Here is a 26216-nt window from a genome sequence, read left to right as displayed (position 1 = left end):
ATCTGGAGGCTTAGCCGTCACTTGCCGTGACCACCCGCCTGTCAAGAGACTGTTCCCGTCACTTGCCGTGACCTCCTGCCCTTCTACCCAGAGACTGTCCCCGTCACTTGCCGTGACCTCCTGCCCTTCTACCCAGAGACTGTCCCCGTCACTTGCCGTGACCTCCTGCCCTTCTACCCAGAGACTGTCCCCGTCACTTGCCGTGACTACCTGCCCGCCTACCCTGGGAGCCACCCGCTTCCTTACAAGGACTGCCCCTTTGTATCGTTGCTCAGAGGTTCCACCTCCCAGACCCGTTACACAATGTAACAACAAAAAATATTCTATACCCACAAGCGTTGTGAAATTAAATATTTTAGAAACGTGCGCTTTCTCTTTTATTTCTTTTCCATTTAACAGACTGAGCCACAGCAACGCGTGGCCAGGTACAGCTAGTAGAAAATAAAAAAAAGTTATAATTCTGGTAAGAAGAGGAAAAAAAAGGAAATCTGGCTGCGTTGGGAAGAGATTAATAATGACAAATAGAATACACAAAGTATTATAATTTTGCGTTATTTTGCACAGTATCGTAAATATGCTTTATTTGCTGAAATCTGAATACCTTTTTACTATACCAAGCTTCATGATCTTGGGTGTAACGACAGACAGGGCCGGCGTCAGCCCTGAGCAGGCGGGGGGGAGCTCACTCGCGGTCACACCCTGCCGGGCTATGGGCAGAGGAGAACGGTGCCAGGGCCAGCCCTTCTCCTGCGCTTGCTCAGGGCTCCGGCAGCCGGATACTTACCTCTCCCCGTGCCTCCGCAGATCCACTGTCTTCCTGCTCTGCGCTCCCTGTGACGTCTCAGGTCAGAGGGTGCGGTGACGTCTTTCCACCATGCCCTCACCTGAGCCGTCACAGGCAGCGCAGAGCAGGACGACGCCGGCGACGCTGGAGTCCGGACCTGAGCATCGGCAGCAGGTGAGGAGGAGTGAGGTGAGTATTTGATTTTTTTTTAATGTATGGAGGCATGGAGCATTATATGGGGGGGGGTGACATCCTGCATGGGGCATTATATTGGGGGTGACATCCTGCATGGGGCATTATATGGGGTGGGTGACATCCTGCATGGGGCATTATAAAGAGGGGGAGTGACATCCTGCATGGAGCTTTTTAAAGAGAGGGGGGTGATATCCTGCATGGGGCATTATAAAGAGGGGGGGTGACATCCTGCATGGGGCATTATATGGTGGGGGAAAGGGACATCCTGCATGGGGCATTATATGGGGGGGGAAAGGCACATCCTGCATGGGGCATTATATGGAGGGGGGAAGTGACATCCTGCATTGGGCATTATATGGGCTGAAGAAGTGATATCCTGCATGGGGTATTATATGGGGGGGAAGGGACATCCTGCATAGGGCATTATATGGGGGGGAGAAGTGATATCCTGCATGGGGCATTATATGGGGGGGAGTGACATCCTGCATGGGGAATTATATGAGGGGTGACATCCTGCATGAGGCATTATATGGGGGGAAGGGACATCCTGCATGGGGCATTATATGGGGGGAACATCCTGCATGGGGCATTATATGGGGGGGTGACATCCTGCATGGGGCATTATATGGGGGGTGACATCCTGCATGGGGCATTATAAAGAGGGGGGGTGACATCCTGCATGGGGCATTGTATGGGGGGGAAAGGCACATCCTGCATGGGGCATTATATGGAGGGGGGAAGTGACATCCTGCATTGGGCATTATATGGGCTGAAGAAGTGATATCCTGCATGGGGTATTATATGGGGGGAAGGGACATCCTGCATAGGGCATTATATGGGGGGGAGAAGTGATATCCTGCATGGGGCATTATATGGGGGGGAGTGACATCCTGCATGGGGAATTATATGAGGGGTGACATCCTGCATAAGGCATTATATGGGGGGAAGGGACATCCTGCATGGGGCATTATATGGGGGGAACATCCTGCATGGGGCATTATATGGGGGGGTGACATCCTGCATGGGGCATTTTATGGGGGGTGACATCCTGCATGGGGCATTATAAAGAGGGGGGGTGACATCCTGCATGGGGCATTTTAAAGAGAGGGGGTGACATCCTGCATGGGGCATTATAAAGAGGGGGGGTGACATCCTGCATGGGGCATTATATGGTGGGGGAAAGGGACATCCTGCATGTGGCATTATATGGGGAGTGACATCCTGCATGGGGCATTATATGGGGGGTGACATCCTGCATGGGGCATCATAAGGGGGGAACAGCCTGCATGGGGCATTATAAGGGAGGAATAGCCTGCATAGGCCATTATGTGGGGGGAACAGCCTGCATGGAGCATTATATTGGGGCCAGAATCCTGTATGGAGCATTATAAGGGGACCAGTATCCTGTACGGAGCGTTATATGGGGGCCAGTATCCTGTACGGAGCATTTTATGGGGGCCAGTATTCTGTATGGAGCATTATATGGGGGCCAGTGTTCTGTATGGAGCGCTATATGGGGGCCAGTATTCCGTATGGAGTGTTATATGGGGGCCAGTATTCTGTATGGAGCATTTTATGGGGGCCAGTATACTGTGTGGAACGATTCGCCGATTTCTGAGCTATTGTGGAATTTACAATAGATATCACTCATGTAATGTAAGAAGTGAAATCTTTGCATTGTACTATACCTGTATTTCTCTGTGGTATCTATGCATCATGAATCGTGGTATGTGTTAAAGGGGCCCTCTGAGACTCTTTCGTCCGGGGCCCAGAAAAACTTGGAGCTGGCCCTGGCGACAGACACAACATTGGTGCAACCTATGCAGTCGCACAAGGGACCAAGGGTCCACTTTTACCTCCAAAGCAGGTGGAATTGTACATTATGATGAGCTGTTGGACTTCACAGGGCCTATGTAGTGTTCTTGCACAGGGGCTCTCATCTGTGTGTGTCCGCTCCTGCTTGGGTGCATTGCTGTATGGATGCATATCAAAGGCGTACAGACCATATGGCTGCTATAGGCCCATAGGGCCTCTCTCTCTCTCCTCACATGATTAAAATGAGCTTCTTAGGGTATGTGCACACAGTCGGTATTGGGAGCGCTCTGAACACAGCATACTTTATACTGCATCCAAAGCACTGCACGCAAGTGAATCTGTATGTGTTCATTGAATTGAACCATGCGGATTCACCGCAATCAATATATTGTATTGATCTAATTTCGCTAGTCTCCGCAAGAGAAATTGACATGCTGCGGTCTGGAAAGACGCGCCGCATGTCCGTGTCTGTGGATGATCCGCAGGTGAACAAAGACGCACAGTGGGCATTGGATTCCTTGAAATCACATCCACTATGCTGTACCATCTGGCCGCTGCGGATTGCATGCTGTGCAAATGCGCTGTGTGCAATCCGCAGCGATTACTGATCGTGTGCACGTACCCTAAGGGGACTTGATCACCACGTGATACTTGGCACTCCTCGACACTCGATCAAGCACCCTGATGCTCAATCGAGTATTGAGTAGTGCCATAAACGCTCGCCCATCACTAATTATTAGTAGTACTTATGAAAAAAATAAACTTTGAAATACAGTATATTTGTATCAGAGAAATCTGTTTCATTTTCCTCCCGGACTGATCGTTCATTCTCAATTCACAGTTAAAATCTGTCTTCATTGAATACAGAAGATAAAATAGGTGATGACAGCTGGTGCTCATGAAATTTTATGGCGAACTGAACCTGTCATTTCAGAACAACTTGCAGCAGAATATCTGCATCAGCCTCTAGTTTCTCCTTCCTCCCTCCTCCTCCATAAAATTTTATAAAGACCAACTGTCATCTCCTATCTCAGTGATGGAAAATCTTCACCGGATACAGATTTTACGCATTAATTGAGAGTGAAAGATCAGTCAGGGAGGAGAAAGAAGCAGATTTTTCTGATAAGATATATTACAAAGTTGCTTATTTTCATGTGTACTATTGATTTATGAAATAAAAATGAATACTACAGTTACTCTTTTAGGTCTTCTGACCCAAGTATTAAAACATGGCGCCAAAATATTAACCCATTTCTTCAGTTTCAGCTTGTTAGAATGAATTTTGGATACAAGTATGTATGTTGGTCAATAGGAACCCGTTTAGCTCTTATGTTAATTGACCACACCAGGAAAACCCCTTTAACTGATGTTTTGTCATTTGTGATTTTAGCTGTCGACATTTTTGCTCCCACTACCATTGACGACATTCAGTACAGAATTTATTTTATTATTCATCGTTATTATGTCTAATGATAATAATGCTTATTAAGTTAAAGACGACTTTTCATGCTAGGATATAATGCTGTGGGTGTACGCAGACTGTGATGTCATGGGTGCTTATACCTGCGTACGGTCATGGTTTCCATTAGTAGAATTACCTTTAAGCAGTAGTCCCCTGTTTGAGGAAACAGGCGTGTTTTGTAAAGCAGTGACTTTGGCAGAGCGACCCATGATGATGCTTCTTCCTGTCTCCGTGACTCTTATGAATTTCCACCTGCCCCCTACACAAGATAGGAAAGCGTGGAGAACACTTTAGCCTTTAGTACACGCTCGGCTTCTTGGCGCAGGATGGTCGTGAGCCTTGTCTCTTCTTTCTTACAGTTCCTGTGAAGTGAAGGAACTCTGGCTGGACACACTTGTGTGGTAAGTGGATATATAATATATGGAAATATGGAAAGTGCTGAAGGGGATAATATATACATTAATATGGCAAAAATTGACAGCAAAGCTTTGTCCAAATGATAGATTTTCAAGTAGACCAGTGATTATTATTGTGATTATTATTAGAGATTATTGTTTATACTGTTTACATGTCACCTACATATTCCATGGTGCCGTATGCATGAACATTTAATTATCTCTAGCTAAGTACAGCAGTATGTCTAGTCATATTATTAACACCTTATACTCGAATATTTCCATTTTCCTTCCATATCTCATACTTATCTATGTTAGTTGTCGCTTACAGTGAGAAAGTAACAGTATCTGCTAATCAGAATATATGACGTATATCGGTCTATCATATAGCCCTGTATTTTACAGATACGTTTGATCTGGGGCTTAATGATCGCTAATTAGAATGACTGTTTCTGCGATTTGTTTCTGTAGGGCGTTCTTGTATCACTCTGCATCAATGACTATAGATCTGGGTGCACCGCTGTTATGGTTGCATCTGATAAGCAGATGTAACAGAACAAAGTGTGCCCCCCAGTCTAACGCGCCAAACTTTGTTTTGTAGATCTGTTATTATGATTGTGGTTGTCACCATGGGAGTTGCTTTGCAGTTGAAATAATTCACAACAGCTCCGTTCACCTGCAGCCATTCAAGTGGCACCTGGTAGAAAACATGTTTTTTTAGATTATAGTTAATACTCTAAAAGAAAATAGTAAAAAAAGGAGAGTATCACAGCACAAATAAATCCTTCCATGAGATAGACTAATTAACTTATTCCAATGGATAGATGAAAGCAGGACTCCAACATATTCTCAAAAATTAGTGATTGATTCACCCACAATAGCAGTGGTCCGACATACGGGAGAATAAATCACTTGTTTTTGACAATCTGTTGCAGCTTTCTTCTATCATGTTGTCGGTAAGTTGCATTGTACACTCTGAATCCTAATAAGCTACAGAAACTGCTTGAAAGAATTAAGAACCTTACAAATAATAATAATCTTTTTATTTATATAGCGCCAACATATTCCGCAGCACTTTACAATTCAGACAATTTACAGACATTATCGGCACTGTCCCCATTGGGGCTCACAATCTAGATACCTATATGTATGTAATGCACCGCATAATGATGGTTTATAGAAAACGCAGGGAGCAAAAATATATTAATGTTCCAGACGTCAGTTTTTTACATGTATGAGAAAGATGGTCCCAGTTTCATCAGTGATTTTGTTTGTAGTTTTATCAGATTTTCATCAGAGTTTCAGCAGAGAGTTGTCATCAGATGGAAAAAGAAAAAGAAGGTTTCTCCACCTTCTCCTATCTAACGGTCCATAAAAAACGGACAGCACTCAGATGGCATCCAAGAGTTGTCTGATTTTTTTTCACTGACCCATAGACTTGCATTGCCGATTTTGATATGACATTCGGATCATTATCAGACAAATCTCTGTGATTTTACGTGGGTAACTCGGTCTGATAAAAAAATCAGACGTATAAACAGCCCAACACACTGTACTAGGTAGGAGTTTGATCTGTGAAAATCACTTTTACGTCTGAATGGGGCCTTAGTAAATGTGTTTTTATTTTTTTATGACAAAACTTTATAAGCTGTTCTGAGAATCACCTCTTTCACAAAACTGTAGACATTTAGTACCAACTATAACCACCAGGTGGCAGAAGATGGGGAATTTTCAATGAATACATCGTACCATATATTACATATATAGGAAACATTTACCATAACATGGGTAGAATAGTGTTTGCTCTTTTCAATTTGCAATTCCCCTTTTTTCATAATCCATGGTAAACATTTTTTGTGATTGTTTTACATATAATGCAAAGACGCAGGTTAACTGTCTCCTCTACTGAGCAGTCACTGTAACAGCTAACCACAGGATTTCTGCTCACAGGCAGATAAGAGAAGTTGGTGGCATTGCGGGTACGAACGCCCCTGGTGCAGGATTACTAATGAAGGTTCTAACAGGCTGCAATGCTGTGAGTATATGGCCTCTTTCCATATCTGACATTAATGTATAGTTCAGACACAGACATCATCCTTACATAATTCCTATTTTATTTCCATTGTAGTCTAAGGCTCTTGTTGCCAACAACATGGATACCCTAATTGAAAGTCACACAGAGGTGAGTCATTGACGTATGTTATGTATGTGTTGTGAATGGAGGAAGCAACAATTAATACTTCCTTTTAAAAGTAAAAGAGGCACAGCCAGCAGGAATATCTCATTTATTCATATACTGTACAGAGGTGGGCTAAAAAGCCATCAGACAGCCAAGAACATAAAGTGACACCGCTGGAGGGGGAGATTAGGATTATAAATTATGCACAGGATTGTCCATTCAGTGCAAGACAAAACATTCATCTCAATATCAGTCTTTCCCTGAATTACTGGATTAGCCATATTAAGATGTAAGGAATATATCACTCGAATTTAAATAACTTTCATTTTTTTTGTATAATAAAACTTCCTGACATTCTTTGTGGATAAACTCTTCCCACTTTGTAAGATCTCTGCTTGCTATCAATGTATGGAAACATTTTCTGGTTGTTGAAAATCATTGTCTTGTTTATTAAAAGAAATAGCCCAGTCTTTCGATGCAAATGAGAAAGTTTACATTTATTGACAGCAAACAGAGATCCTGGAAATGGTGAACTGATACCCAATTTATAATGCTTGATAATAATTCTAGAATACGCTTCTGACATCCTGCAAACTGTAAAAAAGAAACACAGTGGGTGTTACGATACTGGCTTAGCACTACTGGACACCAGTGGCCAAAGGAGCATGAATAGAACAGTAAGCGGTAGAAGAAGTTCTTGGAATTAGCAAGGAGTTGTAGGAAACAATCCGTAGATGAATAAGAACAGTCTGGGTAAGAATGTTCAAGAGTTGGAGACTGGAACTAGGCTAACAGCTAGACACAATACTCAAGCAATGAGTGAGAGATCCATGTGGCTTTAAAGAGGCCCAAACAGGAAACAAGATGGATTCCACAGGTTCAGAATCTGCCATATTAGTAAAAGGCAATTGCAGGACACAACAGCAGCCTGCAGTGGTAAGGAGTGAAATTGCAGCACAATTATTAAGGTGAACAATAGCAGCCACTAGTGGTCAAACTGTAGAAAGACAACAGGAATCCTTACAGAGGGTAAATGAAAATGATGCCAGATTATATGTTATTATGGGCTGTTTAACCTTACTATATAGCTATTATTAGTATTAAGTCGTCTGTTCTTTTATTACTTTTTAAAATGTTTTCCAGTCTTTACTTTAAAAGTCTAAATTAAAGCGAACCTGTCAAATTGAAAATTCAGTTCAATCTGCTGGTAGCAGGGTATAAAGCAGGAGCAATGGAGCAGACTGATGTATTGGGATTAGTGGTTGCTCATTCTTTATTGAGGAGTCCAATAATTGCTTTTGTCCAGTGATTAATAGCAATCTACGTACTCACCCTTATACAAGGATAACTGTCAATCACTGATTAGGATTGTTTTCCCATAAAAAAAAAATCTCTACCTATATCTGTCTTTCTATCCAGCCCAGCTTCTGCTGCTCATAGATCTGTATATGTAATGGACCGGTTTCCCTTTAGTTGTCTGAACAGTATTTACTCATATCTTATATTTTCTTCATTCTCTTTCCCAGGCGGATGCCAAGAAATTCCAATTATTGGCAGACATGATGAGTGAGGAGGGTATCTGCCATGTTATTGGTGAGTAATATCAGCCCTTTCAGGATTAATTCACGCTGAATATAATTTAACGATTTAGTACAACAATCCAACATCTTTAGAATGAGCGATACATATGCAAAAGAAAGTTTATGTGAAACAAGCAGTTAAAGAAAATGAAGAAAATGATAATGATTGGCACATTGTCAGAGTAGGTAGGGTACCCAACTCTGGAAAACCATATAACCGGATTTTCTGGTATAATAAGTTTAAGCAGAATATTTCTCCTGTGGATTCATTGGTGTCTTTTCTCTCTTGAACTGTCCAGAAAGCAACAAGAAAAGAAAAGCCGTCATCTCCTGGCCCTTCACTTTCAGACGCAGTTCTACACTCTCAGATTCTTCAAGTCCTCCAGAACTGAACATGACTTTATTTGACCAACCCTTGTCCATTATCTGCGAGGAGGACAACCTTCCTAAAGCAATACTTGTAAGTAAGAAAGGGGTTGTATGAAATAGCACGACTCTTGTTTGTAAGCTGTGTCTGGTAATGCAATCCTTTACAAAACTCCTGACAGTAATTGTTTCATATGTAGAAACCTAATGTGCCCCCCATTTAAAAAAAAATAAAATTTTAACATTTGATGTCTTGATGAAATGCATTTATATATAGGCATTCCCACAGTTGGCCCATGCAACACAACTGATATGGTAAACCATAAAAATTAGTTTGTCCGGTAAAAAGAAGGACAATGTAATAATACTGGCCATGCTACACACAAAAAGGGTATATTATGTTTGATGATATTTGGAGAGGCGTTTCTTAATGTTCCTGAGCCAAGCACCCCCTTACATTTAATCAAAGTGCCCCGAGGCTATGGTCATATGTTAAAATCGTAGCACGAGCACAGTGGATTACCATCCCCCTGGGCTGAGAACGTAGGGTATAGAAGGAAAATGGATGATTGGGGCAATTATACCCAAGTCTTTACATGCAAATCAATAACTTTTTATGTGATTTCCCTTTAGGACATATTAACAATCCTGAGAGTGCAAGGTCCACAGACGGAGGGCATTTTTCGCAAAGCGGCCAATGAAAGAGCTCGCAAGGAACTCAAAGACAACCTGAACTATGGAAGAGACTTGGACTTGAATAATAAACCTGTGCACTTACTCGCTGTTGTGTTTAAGGTAAACCTGACTAGTCTGCATGTTACCATTTCTTCCTTTGTGAAGCCTAAAATTATTGCTAATGCTTCCTGTAGAAACATACAGTTATGTCATCTTGTTAGAATTATTCTCCATTAGGGAGCAAGGTTCTAAATTATCTAAACACCCTGACCAAAGCTGAGTGATTTTCTGGCACGCCACTATTGTACCTAGCACCTCGGGCACCTCATGCCCTTGCTATACAAAACCCCTAGTCTCTATAGAAGTACTAGGATAGTATAGAAGCTACTTCAGTATCCTGCTTTGTTCATGATAAATCTATTTGCCCATTTTAATGTTGTTATTTATTTTAGCTAAAAAAATATTCTCTTATTATCAGGATTTCTTAAGAGGTATCCCAAACCAGCTCCTGTCATCAGAACTGTACAACAAATGGATAAGTGCATTGGAGAAGGTGAACTTGGAAGAGAAAATTGAGGAGATGAAATGGTGAGTAAACTTTGTTTGCCACAATATTTGCCTAGCATACTGGAGCCCCCACTTATGGCCTGATTCATCATCATTAGCATATTTTATTCAAATCACTGTTCTTTTTTTGTCTTGTATTCAGAGACATTTCTTGTGCCAGATTCTTCAAAATGTCACCCACGATTTCATGAATTTTCAGCGAAATAAAAAATACTCTTGATTTTTATCTTCAACCCTTTTAGCACAAAAAGTCGCATGTTCCGCTACATGTGGCAAAATTTGTTCACAGATTTCAGGAGTAGATAAAATCACTCTATAAGGGATGGGGGGACAGGATTATATCTTCGCAAAAATTTGACAAGTTTTTAAAAAGTCGTAAATGATGAATCAGCCGGAAACTTCTGGAAACTCCAAACCCTGACCCCATAATGAATATGATAAAACAGGCAAACTAAAAAAAGAGACTTTAACAAAGATGAATAAGCCAATGTTCACATATTCAGGATTTGCAGCAGAATTTTTTTTTACTGCAAATCCTGATGTGTTGGCACAAAGAACGCGACATAAAATACGTACATTTTTACCTCGTCTTTGTTGTATATTTTTCCCCACTCATTAGTATGCGTGAAATACACTGCATGTATGCCGCATTGACATGCTGCAGATTTGCTGGTACTGCTGGTGTGTACACATGCGGAAAAAAACACAAGAAAAAAATGCAACATGTGCACATACTCCAAAGTGCAAATGAAAAAAACCAACAAACTAGACAAAAAAGACATAGAAACAACAATGAATTGAGCCCATAGAGTGTAATTTTTCATTGTGCTTCTGACAATGGTCAACAATTGCAACTTAAAAATATTAGGGCCTGAGCCCTTAACACTATGGAGATATACTACTTGGTTCTCAGGTATCTACAATAACTTCACACTACCGCCATGTTATCAGATTTATAATGGGCCCATCAGGTTTCTCTATTTTTGATGGCAAGAAAAACACTTAATGCTACTCATCTTTAACATCTGTGGCACCAACAGTTTCCGTCACAACTGCAGACATTGAATTGAGCATCAGGTTACACGGATGACCACCATTTCATTCAAAGGCATCTTCATTGCATGATCACAATTCCAGAGTTGGGTGTTTTGCACCCTCATTCTAGTGATCGCTGGGTGTCTCAGTGTTTCTGGGTTGTAAATCTCCACTGTAACACTGCTTCCTTAGGCACCAGGAATTCTTTTTCTATACAATAAACTTTTTTCTTACAGTTTCTTCTTCAGAAACTTTACCATGAGATCATTTGATAGCTTTAAAAGGGTTTTCCCACGAACGAAAGTTGAATTTAATCAATAGATGTTGGAATAATAATAATTTCCCCAATTGAATGTGTTTAAATAAAATGTTCCTGTGCTGAGATATACTTATAAATGTTCCCTTGTGTAATGGCTGTGTCTGATCATACAGGAACATGGTCTGATCACACCACATCTCCTGGGCAGGGGAGGAAGCAAAAGACTATACAGACATTACAGCAGGGGATCACAGCTGATTCTTTTGTGAGATAAAAAATTTCACTGCCTGTTTTTCAACAATGTTTTACTTCAAAGAAAGAAAGAATCCTCTGTGATCTCTTGCTGTAATGTCTGTACACTCTTTTGCTTCCTCCCCTGCCCAGGAGATGTGGTATGATCAGACCATGTTCCGTACATGGTCAGAAACAGCCATTGATTAAAATGAACTTTTGTTCGTGGGAAGACCCCTTTAATATCATACTACAATATTGCTTTACTGCAGTGTATTATGTCAGAATAAAATTTTAATATTAATGGCAAACCTCATGGCTTTAAAGACCCCCTTGGCTCTTATGGCAACTTATTGGTAACCTATGATCCTGCCAGGATGAACCAAAGGGCTTACACACGGTACCCACTCCCTCTTTAAAAACACATAGGAGCAACAGTAGCCGCATCTAATGGGTTAAGCAGATGTGATTTACAATTTTGTCCATTAGGGTAGTAGCTTGTCTGTCAAATGACCTGCTCCAGCCAGAATGGGATACCAAGGTAGCAGTTATTGTAGACTACATAGCTCTCTAGAAAAAGGTACTCTATAATTTGAGGTGGGTTGGTGCTCTTCAATAGGTTACAACCATTTTCCCCCAATGTGGAGCGCTGATGGACTGTTCACTGACCAATCAGACATATTTTACCATTGAAAAATATATTTCGATCTGAAGCTCCCTTCCAATTACATTAGCTGGAGACTGGCACTGTCTATGGCAGCATAGATTGATTATGGTTGTGATTGCCAAGACAAGGCCATTATGAATTGGAACCTGAATGTTGACTACATATTTAATGCATTTATAAGCTTTTTCAGCATCTACATTAGTTTAACATTTCCAGACATATTGCTTTTATTTTTTGCTTACCCGCTTTGGGTCTATGCTGTTGAACTTACAAACTAGGAAAGCATATATTAAACCTCTAATAGATGCCATACAGTGGTATCCGTCACTAATTAGGTCACATTGTTAAAAAAAAATGTCTTTTCATCTCTGTCTGACTAATGAAGCCTTTGTGGACACGCTGAACATGTATGTCGGTAGCTTTTCCCATATTATAGAATAAACAGAAGCCAAAAATGTAATGTGAACCCTTCCCTATGCTTTTTTACCATAGCTTCAGCTAGCTCACACTGGAAATACCAGACCGTTTGAGCTTGAATGGGAGTTTTTGATGAAAATTTTTTAATTCTAGTTCCTCTTTCGTAAGGAAGTTTCTGTAGTTTCACGTTTGACGTGGAAGTTTTCAGAATGGCTGAGCTAAGATTGCGCAAATCTTGACCTCTTTCTGTTTCTCTTTTTTTTGCAGGGCTGCAGAGAAATTACCAAAACCGAATCTTATTTTGCTGCGACACTTGATCTGTGTTCTCCATCATATTAGTAAAGCTTCAGACATAAACAAGATGGACTCTAGGAACCTAGCTGTCTGCATTGCGCCAACCATGCTTATCCCTCAGGTTGATAAGAACCTTCCCTTAGAAACTCAAATGGAGTTAAATGAGAAGGTAAAAGAACACTACAATGAATGTATAAAGTATAGTAGTCCAGAAAAGGAGTGGCACCATTGTATAGATCAACAGGAGCTGTGATAGTGACATGACTGCCACTTACATCACAAAATCAGTCAACTGCATAAAAAAGCAATTGTTGTATTTCAATCTGCAACTTTAGCCAGTTTCCAGCTATCTAATCCTAAAGCAGGATTACTGGGTATAACTGGGATAGCTAGTGTATATGAATCTCCCCAGCTGCTCTTTCCTGCTTCTTAATTTGCCCAGTGGCAATTACTTCAGAGCCAAATTGCTTATTCTAGCTTTCGACAACTTATTCTCCCCCTCGCCCAAGAGCTTGGGGTATGTGTAAAAGTGTCTGTGCTGCAGCTGATGCTTAGCAATAAACACCATGAGGACAGTTTTAATCACCAAACAACTTCTTTATCTGTATCGACACCCTTTAAGCTTACTTTTATATGCCTTTATTTTAATAGGTCACAGCTCTAGTTGAGTTCTTCATAGAACACTGCTTTGAAGTGTTTGGTGAAAACATATCGCAGTTAATCAGCACTTTCGAAGACGATTCCCTAGAAAACATTCATAGTCCAGGTGGGTAAATATTGCAATCTAAAATTATACATGTGTAATGTGTAAAGTTGAGCAAAAAAAAATTGCATGATCCTGGTCTGGCATACACTTTGGTACTCTGTGAAAGCTGGACCAGGAAAACTGGAACTTTTTCAGCTGGCACTTCAATGCTGGCATCACAGCCCCCGCGATATAATGGTAATGCAAATCTTTTTTTCTCTTCTCTACTAATATGTAATATTTATTATTCAGATGTCAGTGATTTTCCTCACATGCAAAAATAGGTCTGAGTTTCATCAGTGTTTTGATCAAATGGCATCAGAGTTTGGTCAGTGTGTCAGTTTTTACCATCATAGTTTGATAAGTAAAAAAATTGATGGTGATTTCTCAAGTTTCTCTTATTAAACAGTCCGGGAAACATGGACAGCACACAGATGGCGTCCAAGTGCAGTCCAATTTATTTTCACAGAGCATAGACTTGGATTGGTGTCATGCTGGTGGGTTGTGGACCCACTGTGCCAGGGGCCGGCTAGGCAGCTACCTAGTTTTCACTAGTGCTTCTGATGCTGGAGTTAGTCTTCAGCTGCAGATAGAAAACCAGATACTACTCCAGGACAGTCCCCGATACTGCAACAGCTGACCCCAAGGGTTAAGAATGCAGGTACGGACTCGGAGACAAGGCAGGAACGGATACTGATGCTGGTTCAGACAGTGCGATTTCTGGAACACTTGACAGAATGAACACTGGTGCTGGTTCAGACAGCGCAGATCCTGGAACACTTGACAGGATGGACACTGGTACAGGCTCAGACAGTGCGGTTTCTGTAACACCTGACAGGATGGACACTGGTGCTGATTCAGACAGTGCTGATTCTGATGCTTGACAGGATGGGTAACAAGTTCAGGTGCTGGTTCTGGAACATTTAACAAGAAAGCGAACAGGTTCAGGTGCTGGTTCAGATTAGACAGGTTCTGGTTCAAGTATTCAGGTTCAGGAACAGACAGGACTGATTCAGGTTCAGGAGGAACAGGTTCAGGTTCCGCCAGGATATATTCAGGTTCAGGTATTCAGGTTCAGAAACAGACTGGACGAATCCAGGTTCAGGAATAGACAAGGCGGTTTCAAGCTCAGGTGCCAACTGGGTGGTTTCAGGTTGAGGTATCCACAACACGGTTTCAGTTTCAGAGACCTACAAGGTGGTTTCAGGTTCAGGGACCGACAGAGTGGATTCAGGTTCAGAGACCGACAAAGCGGTTTCAGGCTCAGGGACCAACAAGGCGTTTTCAGGGTCAGGTACCGACAAGGCTGTGTCAGGTTCAAGTACTGACAAGGCTGTTTTAGGTTCAGGGACTGGCAAGGCGGTTTCAGATTCAGGGACCGACAAGGCGTTTTCAGGTTCAAGCTAGATGGGTACGGGACGACAGAACTGGAACATGGACCTGATAATGGCTTAGCAGGTTGCAGACTAACTAAACACTGATATTGCACAGGCATCTCCTACAGGGGAAGGTACCTTAAATATTTCAGTGCCTCTCAGCCATTGGTTGAGGACACATCAGAAGTGTGCACGCTATCCCTTTAAGAGACAGGGAGAGTGCGCTCCCTAAGCATGCTGACAGGAGACCTGCATGGCATGCACAGGTTCTGGGACATGGGAGCCGGAGCAGAGGACAAAGCTGGGCGGTCGAGGCGGTGAGAATGTCGGCATCCCTGCTGGGAGAAGGGGGAGGAACCATGCAGGGACGCCGGCATTTGGTGTTACAATTGGCGAGTTTGATCCATAACTCGAATCAATATTGGACATGACTCTGTGATTTTTTGTGGACCACTTGGTCCACAAAAATACACAGACATGTGAACAGCCCCATAGACTATAATATAGGTATGAGTTCTATCCACACAGATGGAACGGAACTCAGATATGAAATACTGACATATCACTGAGACCTAAGAAATTATAATTATGCATATATGAAAACTAAGAAAACTCATTTTGTCTTATTGCAGAATTGTCTCTTCACCAGAATGACTCAGCCTATGACAGCACCGGCCCGGACCATGAATGTCAAGCTAGCACTTTCACTCGATACCACTGTGGACAGCAAATACACAGCAAAAGTGAAAATAAGGAGGCTAATATACACCATGATATGCCCCTCTCAGTTTTGCCTATAACCCACTTTAAAAATGAAGTCAGCAACATGGACAGAAGGTCCTCTGAGCCATTCATTTATCGTTCAGAGAATGATATGTCAGTGACAGAAAAAAAGCTAACCAGAAGTCATGATGATGTGACCATCAGGGAACAATACCTGCGTTGTAATGATAAGCTGCCCTCTATTTCCCCTGAGAAATACTGTGATCGAGCTTTATATAAGAGGAATATGCCAAAGTGTCTGACAATTGATAGCAGCTATGACCCAAATATCATTGATGACTCTTTGGTGAATGCATGCTCAAGCTGTTCCCTTGACAGCTCTTGCTCGGACTGCTCTGTTTTTACAAGCTCTCCACTTGTATCCCCCTTACACCCAAAGAAAAATGATTTGCTGAGGCACAAATCTTTATCCATAAAGTGCAATGTCATAAATGATATGTTTAAACATGGGCGAGAAATCAAGAAACACTCAAATTCTTTTTGCTATGTAAATCACAAAAGATTGATAACCAAAACACAAAGCTGGGGCCCTGACGGAGATAATGCTGAGGTATTACAACGAAGTGGATTCAGCAAGAGTTTTCGATATAGGAGCCAAGCGGATTGTACTGATTCCCATGTCACAAGTTTCCAACAACCACAAGTCATAAGAAAAAGATCTCCTCCTGCTCGGAAAATATCTGTAGATGAAGTGTTCAGGATGGTAGACCAAAGAAATCCTGGAAAACCTCCCTCGTATGAAGAGGCAGTCTATAAAAGTATAACCCCTTACAGGCAAAGCATGACTGTCCAAACCATGAGAAACAGCGCGTCAAATAATGGCTGTCTGACACCAGACATTACTAATGGACCTTCAACAGATTCCATCAATATAGAGAACCCATCTCATAAAGACAATACTCCAAGATCTGATAACCACCTAAAAACTCAAAGTGCATGTGAACTAATTCAGCCAAATTCTCAGACTGAGAGGGTAAAATCAGGACTTATCAGAACCAAGTCAGAATCCAGACAGAGGAACAAACATGAAAGTATAAGTCGAAGGTGCAGTCAGCCCATCTTTGAGATTTATGATCAGATACAATATGCTAAGGAGTCCTATGTTTAGTCTGTCTAATTGGTATAATTGGTATTTTGTCAATACTGTAAAGTAGCACGTACTGTAAAAAACATCATGCTTTTCAGATTTCTGTGTGGGGTGCCTGTTATGTTTATTAATTAAATTGGTGGAAGAAATTTTTTTTTCAAAAAATTACTGATTTCTTGTTTTGCGACTTTGTGAGAAGAAATGTTGGACAAGAGGTAATTTCTAAATGTTTATTTTAGAACTAGTACGGCTAGATAGATGTAAATGTCTTTTCTCTTCATTCACTTTTGTTACAATGTTCTCAAGCTAAAATGTCATGATGATATTTATATGTTTGTGTGTCCATGTTTAGTACTATACACCTTATCATATTCACAGTACCACATTAGATTGTAATGTGCCTTTTTAGATAAAAGTCAAACTATGGTTTGATGTACTGACACTACATTAAAGCACTTTTTTACTGTTTTCTGAATTTTCTTTTATTGTCGTTTTATCTAAATGTATTAAATGGTGAATTATACAGCGCCTTTTTGGACCTTCCACTTAAAGAGGACCTTTCACCAGTTTTAGCATGTTGAACTGGCTTCATCACAGAATAGTGGCTACAGATATGAGTAAAACATTGTTTTTATCTTTTAATTTCTCATATTTGTTGTGGAGATTTTAGCTTGCAATTTATGATAAGTTCAAGGGATGTTACCAGAAATTCTTCTGTGGGGGCGTGAATTTCTCTCCCTGCATGAGGATGACCAATTATAATCAGGAGGTATCATGCAAAGGAAAAATTAACACGCCCCCAGAAAGTGAGAAGAACATGCCTTCTCTTGTGGAATGTAGTAGTAGACAGCACTTCTCTCAGTCCCAATCTCTGCAGCAACTGGATAGAAAGCAAAAGCAATGAACTGGAATGTAAGTTGGTGTGAATAGGGTCACTGTGACGTGGTGGGATGCTGCATGCACACCAACGTACATTCCAGTTCATTGCTTTTACTTTCTGTTTCAATCTTTTAAAAAGTGTCCATTAGTCAGGGCCTCGGTCCTTCTCAGCCCTTATTCTCACAAACATCATTAGACACATGGTAAGGTTTTAATACTAGAGATTAGGACCACCCCGAATAGGGTCACCGTGATGTGGTGGGATGGCTTTTGTTTTTTTTCATCAAAAATATGTTAACCAAGTACTGTATGTTATTTTCATGCCCTGTTGCTATTTATTTATTTATTGCAGGGTATTTTGTTTTTCTCCTGAGCTACTGGATAGAGTAGAGCAGAGTTGAATGTCATTACAAGCCCCTCTTGTAGCTTTCATCTTACAACAGTGATGTGTGGGGAAAGTGGGTGTAAAGATTATCTGAGTGTGATTACAAAACCTCTGAAGCTGCAGTTCTTATCTCATACATCTCTACTTTATCCCCCTCATCCCACACTGAGAGAGAGAGATAGCGAGAGAGAAATAGAGAGAGGGTAATCGTGTTTTGTGCTCTTATGGGTCCCATGGATCTTTGATCCCAGGGATGTTAAGGAAGTAGAGGAAGCTAAGGAAATTGAAGCTCCTAAAACTGCTGTCCAAAGGTGGTATGTGGATACAAAGAGCACAGTGCACAAATCACAGTGAAGGCTAGTGAATCAAATCGTAAAGTGTTCAAATACACATGGAACCGCAAATTTCAGGAAATTTGAATCAAAGTCGATCCTTTGTGAATTGATGTGCTTATCGTCAAAGGGAAATTATAATCTGCAGGTAAACAGCATTTAAATCATGTATAAACCTTTTAATAAGGGTTCGCTCACATCTACGTATATTAAGTAGCTGAGATTCTCAGCCAGAAAAGTTGGAGAGTGTCAGGCAAGTGTCATATGTTTTTTTTTTCTCACCTAACATCTGTATGTCATGCGAGTACTATGCGAGTGTGTTTTTTCCTCACCTAGCATCCGTATGACATGCGTATGCAATCCGTATGCAAGGCGTTTTTAACATCAGCTTTTACATACAGTAATTCTCTATGTCATTTCAATCTAGTTTTCTAACTAATAAAGCAATCTTATATACAGATATACTGTAGATAGATAAATGATAGATAGAATCACAGAATCATAGAATTTTACAGTTAGAAGGGACCTCCAGGGCCATCTTGCCCAACCCCCTGCTCAATGCAGGATTCACTAAACCATTTCAGACTCTGTTTGAAGTCTCTGTTTGAAGACTTCCATTGAAGGAGAACTCACCACCTCTCGTGGCAGCCTGTTCCACTCATTGATCACCCTTACTGGCAAAATGTTTTTTCTAATATCTAATCTGTATCTTCTCCATTTCAGTTTCATTCCATTGCTTCTTGTGTTTCCATGCAAGTGAGAATAAAGATGATCCCTCTATACTGTGACATCCGTTCAGATATTTGTAAATAGCTATTAAGTCTTCTCTTAGCCTTCTTTTTTTAAACTAAACATTCCCAGATAGTTTAACCGTTCCTCGTAGGACATACTTTGCAGTCCCCTAACTATCCTGGTAGCTCTTCTCAGAACATGCTACCAGGACGGTGATAGATAGATATATTGATCTGCTAGATAGATAGAAATAAATATGTCAGTGATATATCCCTCTTATTTTTCTTAACCAGCTGAGGGAAAGCAGATAGCTGAAAGCTAGTCTCAGTAGCTTGGGAGTGGGGCAATAAATATGGAGCCTCCGAGGCTATTAACCTCTTTACAACCCAAGGTGGTTTGCACGTTAATGACCAGGCCAATTTTTACAATTCTGACCATTGTCACTTTATGAGGTAATTTCCCACATGTCTACTTTACATCAGCACAATTTTGGAACCAAATTTTTTTTTTTATTAGGGAGCTATAAGGGTTAAAAGTTGACCAGCGATTTCTCATTTTTCTAACAAAATTTACAAAACCTTTTTTTTAGGGACCACATCATATTTGAAGTCACTTTGAGGGGTCTTTATGACAGAAAATACCCAAAAGTGACACCATTCTAAAAACTGCACCCCACAAGGTGCTCAAAACCACATTCAAGAACTTTATTAACCCTTCAGGTGCTTCACAAAAATTTTTGGAATGTGGAAGAAAAAAATTAACATTTAACTTTTTTCACAAAAATGTTACTTTAGACCCAATTTTTTTTTATTTTTGCAGGGGTAACAGGAAAAAATGGACCCCAAAATTTGTTGTGCAATTTCCCCTGGGCATGCAGATACCCCATATGTGGGGAAAAACCACTGTTTGGGCACACGGCAGGGTTCGGAAGGGAAGGAGCGCCATTTGACTTTTTGAATGTAAAATTTGCTTGAGAGCCCCTGACAGTGGAAACCACCCACAAGTGACACTATTTTGGAAACTAGACCCCTCAGGGAACTTATCTAGATGTGTGGTGAGCACCTTGAACCCCCAGGTGCTTCACAGAAGTTTATAGCATTGAGCCGTAAAAATAAAATTTTCACATTTTTCCCACAAAAATGTTTTTCAGCCCCCACTTTTGCATTTTCATAAGGGTAACAGGAGAAATTGCACCATGCAATTTATTGAGCAATTTCTCCTGAGTAAGCAGATACCCCATATGTGGGGGAAAACCACTGTTTGGGTGCACGGCAGGGTTTGGAAGGGAAGGCGCGCCATTTGACTTTTTGATTGTAAAATTTGCTTGAATAATTAGCGGACGCCATGTTGCGTTTGGAGAGCCCCTGATGTGCCTAAACAGTGGAAACCCCCCACAAGTGACACCATTCTAGAAACTAGACCCCTCAGGGAACTTATCTAGATGTGTGGTGAGCACCTTGAACCCCCAGGTGCTTCACAGAAGTTTATAACATTGAGCCGTAAAAATAACATTTTCATATTTTTCCCACAAAAATGTTTTTCAGCCCCCACTTTTGCATTTTCATAAGGGTAACAGGAGAAATTGCAGCATGCAATTTGTTGTGCAATTTCTCCTGAGTAAGCAGATACCCCATATGTGGGGGAAAACCACTGCTTGGGCATACGGCATAGTTCGGAAGGGAAGGAGCACCATTTGACTTTATGAATGTAAAATTTGCTTGAATAATTAGCGGATGTGCCCCTGATGTGCCTAAATAGTGGAAACCCCCCACAAGTGACACGATTTTGGAAACTAGACCCCTCAGGGAACTTATTTAGCTGTGTGGTGAGCACCCTGAACCCCAAAGTCATTTGCAGAAGTTTATAACATGGAGCAGTGAAAACAAAAAAATCAAACTTTTTCCACAAAAATTATCTTTTAGCCCCAATTTTTTTATTTTCACAAGGGTAAGAGGAGAAAATGGACCCCAAAAACTTTTGTGCAATTTCTCCTGAGTACGCCAATACCCAATATGTAGGGAAAATACAGTGTTTGGGCGCACGGCAGAGTTCAGAAGCTAAGGAGCACTGTGTGACTTTTTGAACGCAAAATCGGCTTGAATCGAGAGCGGACGCCATGTCGCGTTTAGAGAGCCCCTGATGTGCCTAAATAGTGGAAAACCCCCACAAATTACCTCATTTTGGAAACTACACCCCTCAAGGATTTTATCAAGGGGTATAGTGAACATTTTGAACCCAGAGGTACGACACAGAATTTGATAACACTAGGTCATCATATTGAATAAGTAGTCATTAGTCTTGAGCGCAAGTGCTCGTTTCTTGAGTTTGCATCGGGTACTCAGGTATGGACCATGTATCAAGGGTGCTCGAGTGACATGCTCGAGTCCCCGCCCGCATGTTTCACGGTTATTAGACACCCCAAAAAAAACATGCGGGGATCGCTGGTGCATGGCAGCCAATCCCCGTGAGGTTTTTTTGGCCGTGAAGCATATGGGGCGGAGACTCAAGCATGTCACTTGAGCACCTACGATACTCAATGCATACCCGAGCACCCGATGCAAACTCAAGTAGCGAGCACTTGCGCTCAACACTAGTTGCCATATCGTCATCTTTTTTTTTTTTTACTTTTGAAAAAAATTCCAACCCTAACCCTAGCTCAACCCTAACCCTAGCCCAACCCTAACCCCAACCCTAGCCCAACCCAAGCCCAACCCTAACCCCAACCCTAACCCCAACCCTAACCCCAACCCTAGCCCTAATCCCAACCCCAACCCTAATCCTAACCCTAGCCCAACCCTAACCCTAGCACAACCCTAACCCCAACCCTAATCCTAGCACAACCCTAACTCGAGAGTTTATTTTTTACGCCATTCCTCGTGTGGTATAAGTGATTAGACGACTTTATTCTTTGGGTCGGTGCGACTACAGAGATACCAGAATCATATCAGGTTTTTATGATTAACAGCTGTCACACACTAAAAGACGCATTTTTTTTGTAAAATCTAGTTTTTGCATCGCCATATTTTGAGAGCTATAATTTTTCCATATTTTGGCCGACAGAGTCATGTGACAGCTTGTTTTTTGCGGGATGAGTTGATGTTTTTATTGGTGCCATTTTCAGGCATGTGACATTATTTGATCGCTTTCTATTCCGATTTTTGGGAGGCAGAATAAACAAAAACCAACAATTCAGGAATTGTTTTTTTTTATTTTTTTTATTCTGCTCCGCGTGTGGTAAAATTGATAAGGTAGCTTTATTCTTCGGGTCAGTACATTTACAGCGGTACCGCATTTATATAGTTTTTCTATGTTTTGGCGCTTTTACATAATAAAAGCAATTTTATAGAAAAAATTATTTTCTTGCATCGCTTTATTCTGAGAGCTATAACTTTTTTATTATCGGATGATGGAGCTGTATGGCGGCTTTTTTTTGCGGGGCGAGATGATGTTTTCAGCGGTACCATTTTTATTTATATTCGTCTTTTTGATCGCATGTTATTCCATTTTTTGTTTGGCTGTATGATGATAAAGCATTGTTTTTGCTTCGTTTTTTTTTTTTTTTTACCGTGTTCACTGAAGGGGTTAACTAGTGGGACAATTTTATAGGTCAGGTCGTTTCAGATGCGGCGATACCAAATATATGTACTTTTATTGTTTGTTTGTTTGTTTTTTTATTCATAATAATATTTATTGATGGGTACATTATATTTTTATTTTTGGTGGATTATTTTTTTTTTTTTACAAAAAAAAATGTTTTTTTTTTTTTCACTTTCTGACAGTTTTTTTTACTCTTATACTTTGTCCCACTATGGGACTTTCACTTTTTTTTTGCCTGCATAGCACAGAAATGCAGCACCATGCATTGCACATGACCAAAAAATCTTCCTGCTGTCTGGTGATCCGGATGTTGTCATGACGACATCGGGTCGTCATAGCAACATCCGGGAAGCCGCGGCAGACAGCGCTGGAGGCTGGAAGAGGAGGTGAGTATTGCGATCACCTCCCCTTAGCCACCGCAATGCTGCGATCGACTTCGGGACCGCTCCCAGCACATAGCACCGGGTGTCAGCTGTGACAATCAGCTGACACCCGGCGGCGATCGCGCCCACACAGCCTGCGATCGCAATGACGTATTAATACGGGTCAGGCTCTTAAAGCCCAGGGCACAGACACGTATTAATACGCCTTGGGCTTTAAAGGGGTTAATATCAGCTCACAGCTGTCTACTTAGCCTTTACTGATTATTAAAAAGGGGGACCCCCTGAAAACTGACGCGCGGTCTCCCCTATTTTTAATAACCAGCAAAGGCTAAGCAGATAGCTGTGGGCTAATATTAATAAGCTGGGAAGGGGCTATGGATATTGGCATCCTCCCAGACTAATAACACCAGCCCTTTGCTGCCCCAGAAATGGCACATCCAATTCTGGCGCTTAGCCTTGGCTCTTCCCGACTGCCCTGATGCGTTGGCAATCAGGGTGATAGTTTTAGGGTTGATGTCAGCTGTCTAATTTCCGCTGACATCAAGCCAGGGATTCAGGGATTAGTAATGAAAAGGTATCAGACACCCCCATTACTAACCCCATATTTAAAAGAAATTAACACACAGATAGAGAAAAGTCCTTTAATTGTAAAAATCACTCCTTGACCCTCTTTTACCCATTTATTACCTTTAAAAAATAAAATAATCCAAAGGGGTCCTTTGTAAATCCATAATCAGAACGTCCCACAACGATCCCGTACTCTGCTACATCTGGATGCTGTGTTGAGCGGTGACATCAGAAATGTGACTGCTCACCACAGCAGCTGGTACACACGGAGAGTAGTGTGTGAATCCGGTTGCTGTGACGAGCGGTGATGTCAGTAAGGTTATCACAGTTCATAGCCGATGAACTGCGGCCACCTTACTGACGTTACCACTTGCAGCTTGAGAAATTTCTGCTCGCATTGCACTAATTATATATCTCACTGACATTCTGACAGGTCACGCTGTGAATCTACTGTACTGATAAAATGCTGGGTTTCCCTTGGAGATGGGTGCATAAAAATTGGATGGCACACACATGGTTGATGTGCTTTGCAATTTTTTCTCGCACCCATTGACTTGCATTGGTGAGTCTTGGCCATTTTTCACGGCCATATCACGTGACAATTAAGTGCCTCAGAATAAAATGCCTGTATATTTTTAGTGGGATGTCGCAGTCATGGAGAAGGACATGCGCAGCAGTCAGGTCAGTCACAAGAGCAGTGAACCTTCGTATCACCGATTGTATGTTGTACCCAAAAAGGAGTGATTAGTATGCTTGACCAAAAAATGTGTAGAAGATCCCCTTCCTCACTACCATATCTCCAACACAGGGATTCATCTCTGCGAAAATGGAATGTAGTCAAGATGGGACGCTACACCATCGAGACAGCAATTTATAACTGGTCTCCTGGAAACGAGAACAAATCGACGCTTTATGCATTAAAGTAAAAATTCGCCTCCATGGGTCTTTTGATAGAGAAAGGCCTAGATCCCTTTCCCACTGTGTCTGAAACCTGGAAACCAGGAGGTCTGGTGGGTTAATCAATAGAGATTAGGTGTGCCTCAGAGGTACTGCACTTGAGCAAGCTGTCTCGAATGTCGTTTTCTCACTTTTAAAGAAAGCTCTAGGAGGGAGCGACTGAAAAAAATGCAACAGCTGACCTACTCTCCATGCATCTGGGGTGGATGGTGAAGAAATACCAAGGTGATGATCCATTAAAAAAAGGCCAAAAGTGTCCTGCTCCAAAATGACAAATTCTGAAATGGTCTCTGTTTATCCAAACGCGGAAAACACTATCATTCCCGGGGGGAAAAGTGGATTGCCCAAAATGGGAAACATGTAAGAGTATTGCGGAATGATGCGGTCATGTACTACAAGAAGGGAACAGCAAGTCAGAGTAGCCCCAATTGTGGGATGTGTTTTAAGCGATTTGAGCAAAGGGGGCTGATATGAAAGGGATATTTGTAAAGCTTTGCTCAATACCGACTATTGCTTTTCCAGGGGCATTTCTACACCAATTCAATATCCTAGACAGTTGGGAGGCAATATAGTAAGATCTCAAGTCAGGTAGCGCTATCCCCCCTGAAGATTTGGAGCAATGTAGTTTTACAGTTCTTCTAAGAGGTAGTAATAGCCGACACTATAACAGCTTTCAAAAAAGGGCTGGATGATTTCCTCGATACACATAACATTGTGGGTTGCAGTTAAATTAGACAAAATGTTACACCTATAGTAGTACATTTAGTACGGTAATAGTAATTACATAACTAGTATTATGATTAGGTTTGATCCAGGGTTCTTGGACTGATTGCCTTTTCTCGGAGACAAGAAGGAATTTTTCCCTGTGATGCAAATTGGCTGAATGTGTCCTGGGGATTTGCCTTCTTCTGGATCAACAGATTTAGGCACAGGGATTTTAGTAATACCATTATTAGAATCACAAAAGTAATACAAAAGATAAAACTAACTAAAAAAATTATGAACAAGTACATTTTTAATTGTAATAGTGCAGCAATAATAAAAGTGGTAATAATAAAACATTTGTGAGACCTAGTCCCAGTAAGTTAGTGTAGTGCTAGTGTAGGGAGTACAATTGTGGGAGAAAGGTTGAACTTGATGGACCTAGGTTTTTATTCAACCTACGTTACTATGTTACTATGTAATGCGAGGAGGTTTGCCGGCCCAAATAAAGTTGGTTTGCACTGATGTTAATCTCCTGAAAAAGGATGAGGGAATCCTAATAGGGAGAGCTGGTATGACATATAAAATTTGGGGTAAAATGTTCATTTTGAAAATGGCACTTCTCCCGAACCATATAAAGGCATTTCTCATCCATCTTGAGCAGTTCTCTCTTACCGATTGCAGCAATTTAGGGAAACTAAAAGAGTATGTCAAATCTATGTCACTTGGTAGGAAGATTCCCAAATATTTTAAAGCTAAATTAGCCCACT

At 41.2% G+C, this 26216-nt stretch overlaps 1 protein-coding gene across 1 annotated transcript in view; it reads left to right on the top strand.

The window, feature by feature from the left end:
* The window catches only part of TAGAP (T cell activation RhoGTPase activating protein), a 365673-nt gene extending 348374 nt beyond the window's left edge, over positions 1 to 17299 (top strand). Inside the window, exons 5-14 of the mRNA XM_073671362.1 lie at positions 4616 to 4657; positions 6602 to 6686; positions 6780 to 6833; positions 8357 to 8423; positions 8710 to 8870; positions 9410 to 9571; positions 9930 to 10039; positions 12895 to 13090; positions 13573 to 13687; positions 15675 to 17299. Of these exons, the coding sequence (XP_073527463.1) occupies positions 4616 to 4657; positions 6602 to 6686; positions 6780 to 6833; positions 8357 to 8423; positions 8710 to 8870; positions 9410 to 9571; positions 9930 to 10039; positions 12895 to 13090; positions 13573 to 13687; positions 15675 to 16933 (2251 nt within the window). The 3' untranslated portion in view covers positions 16934 to 17299. The remainder of the gene's footprint in view (positions 1 to 4615; positions 4658 to 6601; positions 6687 to 6779; positions 6834 to 8356; positions 8424 to 8709; positions 8871 to 9409; positions 9572 to 9929; positions 10040 to 12894; positions 13091 to 13572; positions 13688 to 15674) is intronic.
* Positions 17300 to 26216: the final 8917 nt, after the last annotated feature.

Source organism: Phyllobates terribilis, unplaced genomic scaffold, assembly GCF_046119375.1.
Source record: "Phyllobates terribilis strain yellow unplaced genomic scaffold, ASM4611937v1 Scaffold_3__8_contigs__length_932513732, whole genome shotgun sequence".
In the NCBI taxonomy this organism is placed as follows: domain Eukaryota; kingdom Metazoa; phylum Chordata; class Amphibia; order Anura; family Dendrobatidae; genus Phyllobates; species Phyllobates terribilis.
The sequence above is the reverse complement of the archived record's forward strand: the minus strand, read 5'-3'. Positions and strand labels throughout refer to the sequence as shown.